This window comes from Anopheles aquasalis, chromosome 3 (genome assembly GCF_943734665.1).
Source record: "Anopheles aquasalis chromosome 3, idAnoAquaMG_Q_19, whole genome shotgun sequence".
In the NCBI taxonomy this organism is placed as follows: domain Eukaryota; kingdom Metazoa; phylum Arthropoda; class Insecta; order Diptera; family Culicidae; genus Anopheles; species Anopheles aquasalis.
Window position 1 is genome coordinate 13,370,001 of NC_064878.1, and position 2,500 is coordinate 13,372,500.

General features: G+C 43.4%; 2 protein-coding genes across 4 annotated transcripts in view; one reads left to right on the forward strand and one right to left on the reverse strand.

Annotated features, from left to right (window-relative positions):
• Positions 1-1,090, forward strand: part of LOC126577527 (proton-coupled amino acid transporter-like protein pathetic) — a 3,256-nt gene extending 2,166 nt beyond the window's left edge. For both annotated transcript variants that reach the window (XM_050239205.1, XM_050239206.1), the window contains exon 7: positions 1-1,090. This exon is cut by the window's left edge and continues 401 nt beyond it. In XM_050239205.1, the coding sequence (XP_050095162.1) occupies positions 1-14 (14 nt within the window). In that variant the 3' untranslated portion in view covers positions 15-1,090.
• LOC126577526 (roundabout homolog 2) overlaps positions 1-2,500 on the reverse strand; it is a 77,573-nt gene that overhangs the window by 14,695 nt on the left and 60,378 nt on the right. For both annotated transcript variants that reach the window (XM_050239204.1, XM_050239203.1), the window contains exon 6: positions 1,476-1,623. In XM_050239204.1, coding sequence (XP_050095161.1) covers positions 1,476-1,623 — 148 coding nt within the window. The remainder of the gene's footprint in view (positions 1-1,475; positions 1,624-2,500) is intronic.

The following is a 2,500-nucleotide window of genomic DNA, read 5'->3' on the forward strand; positions in this document are numbered from 1 at the left end:
CACTGTACCAGTAGCGGCGAATGGTGAAGCGATGGTGTACGGTGTTTCTTTTCTGCATTCCTTTTCGGTGGAACCCAAAACCCCAGCGCAGGGTCGCTTTAAATTATTGCTCCAGTACGTCCCATAACTTGCCTGGGTGCGCTTCATTAGGAAGTAATGATGGTGTTATTTATGCCCTTTCGCGGAAATACCTGGATAATGTTTCGAGAGATAGACGCAGGCTGCACTTTGCGCTAGTAAGGAAGCAAAACTTAGTCCTCTTGTGAGTAGAAAGTACGTTGTGTAACAAGCGTCATAATTATGCTACGTCTACTACGATTGAACAGTAATGTTGGGAGTATTACTTGTGGCCTACTGTTGCGTCTCGAGCGAAACGAGTAACGAGAATGTCCGAGACCAATTCACTGCGTGAATGAACCACTCTCCTGCGTCAGCAATCGAAAATCAATTGGGTTTGGGGGGGTCAGCTCAAGTTCAAGACCAACAGCACCCAAGAATAGAGCTGATCGTTCGGTGTCAACAAACTGATCAGACCGGTTAGAGTGAACGAGCCAATAAAACAGAGCGGACATGACATTGGAGTGTTCTGCCAAAGTCGTAGCCCACTGTAAAGTCTGGTCCAGACGCTACGATGCGGTGCGTGCGCGATTCGTTTGTAAAATATTATTAAAGCAATGAATTGATAACCATTGTTCGGCCATCGACGCATATTAGAGCAAAAGAGCATTCATATCTGCACAAGAGAGCTTCAAAGGGTCTCTAGAAACATGATGAAATATGAACACTAAGTGAATTTAAGCGTGGAAAAGGTAAGACAATAGTTTGCAAAAGTTTATTGACAAAAACAAGTGTTATGATACATTTCAAATAGCTTTTACTTTCATTTCATTTATCGCGTCAATTATTTAATATTGTAAACTGATCTTGCCATCAAAAACTGCCCCACATTGTTCAAATGCTTTTTGAATTGAAAGCTTTTTTGACCACTAAGCATTATGGTGCATATCTGGTCCCTTGTTCCACGCTCAAAGTCGTGCAATAAGCCAGCATTACATCTTTTCCCTAGCTCTCGCGCAATTTCCAACCACTCCTCCCTTCAGTTTTCGGGAACTGAAAAAAAAAAATAAAAAACAAAAAAAAAATAACGAAATCATATAATGAACAGAAATGAATTTTGAAATTTATTATGTTGTGTCATAATTGAAGGAACATTTACGGATACACCAATAGGATAGCTGAGAAAAAATGATATGAGACAATGCTTTGTCTCTCAATTCCCGTAAAAGTTAGATAGAAATCGTGGTATTGATATCGTAGCGTTTGAACCAGGCTGAAGTGTGTATTGTTATGCAGAAAGTTCAAAATGCTTGGACTTGGACTGCATTATCGATTTCTAATTGTTTCATTTTTCGAACATATGGTAAAGATCACGACGAATTGCATTCACAGCACACGTAAAAATAAGTGATACTTACACAGCACGGTGACCTCGATGTCCACGTGCACCGCTTCACGGACGCCATTATCGGCGGTGCACTGATAGATGCCGGCATGATGTCGATCCACGCGCTCCAACAGCAAGGTCGGGCTTTCGGACAGATGGGACGCACCGGTGAAAGCATCCTACCCGACAAGTGAGAGAGAGAGAGAGCAAAGAGGATTAGAAAATTGAAAAATGTCCATCAACACACGGGCACAAACAGGATAACGGTTCGATAGCGGGGAGCGGATGGTCCTGACGTGATCGTTAAACGCTCACTCGCTGAACGGTGCCGCTGACAGCGAACTGCTCCTGCTCGCGTCCGCTGGTGACTGACAGCCTGACAAGAACGTCGAAGAAATATACAGCAGCAGCTCTTGGAAACCCATGAGATTCGCACGAAATTGATTTATGGTGGCGTGGTCTGCGTGGAGCAGCTCGATGCGCTTTGATCTCGATGGCGCGAAACGAAATTCGCGGAATGTTATGCATTTTCTGCTCAGTTTAATCCCCACGGGGAAAAAGTTATTAATTGTAATCGAACCAGAGCCAGATGGCGCGGTGATTCGATGTGTATGAGCTCGATTGGTCCATGCGCTGCATCATTCAATTTTATGCTCCAATCGAATCCGATCTAGATTAATCGATTTTAATGGGTAGCCAAAGTGCACCAACCCAATTACAAGGGGTTCACCCCAGGGAGGAACGAAACACAATTAAAAAACATCAAAGCGATTTCAATTTTCAATCGCTGGTTCGCCGTTCCTGGTTCTGCACACACCGGCACACAATTTAATGAAATAAACTCCACGTGATCACGGGAACAACAATAAAAAACTAATTAAAACACTTTTTACAACCGATCGTGGCTACAGCGTGGGATGGACGTGGGTACCATTTTTTTCCTGCCACCCATTCCCATTTATGCTCTACTCGTGAACACTTCCTATAGTGTGCAGCATACGAAAGCAAAAAAAAAAATCCAGTTTGACCAACTCCTGGCACCAGTAACGAGATCAA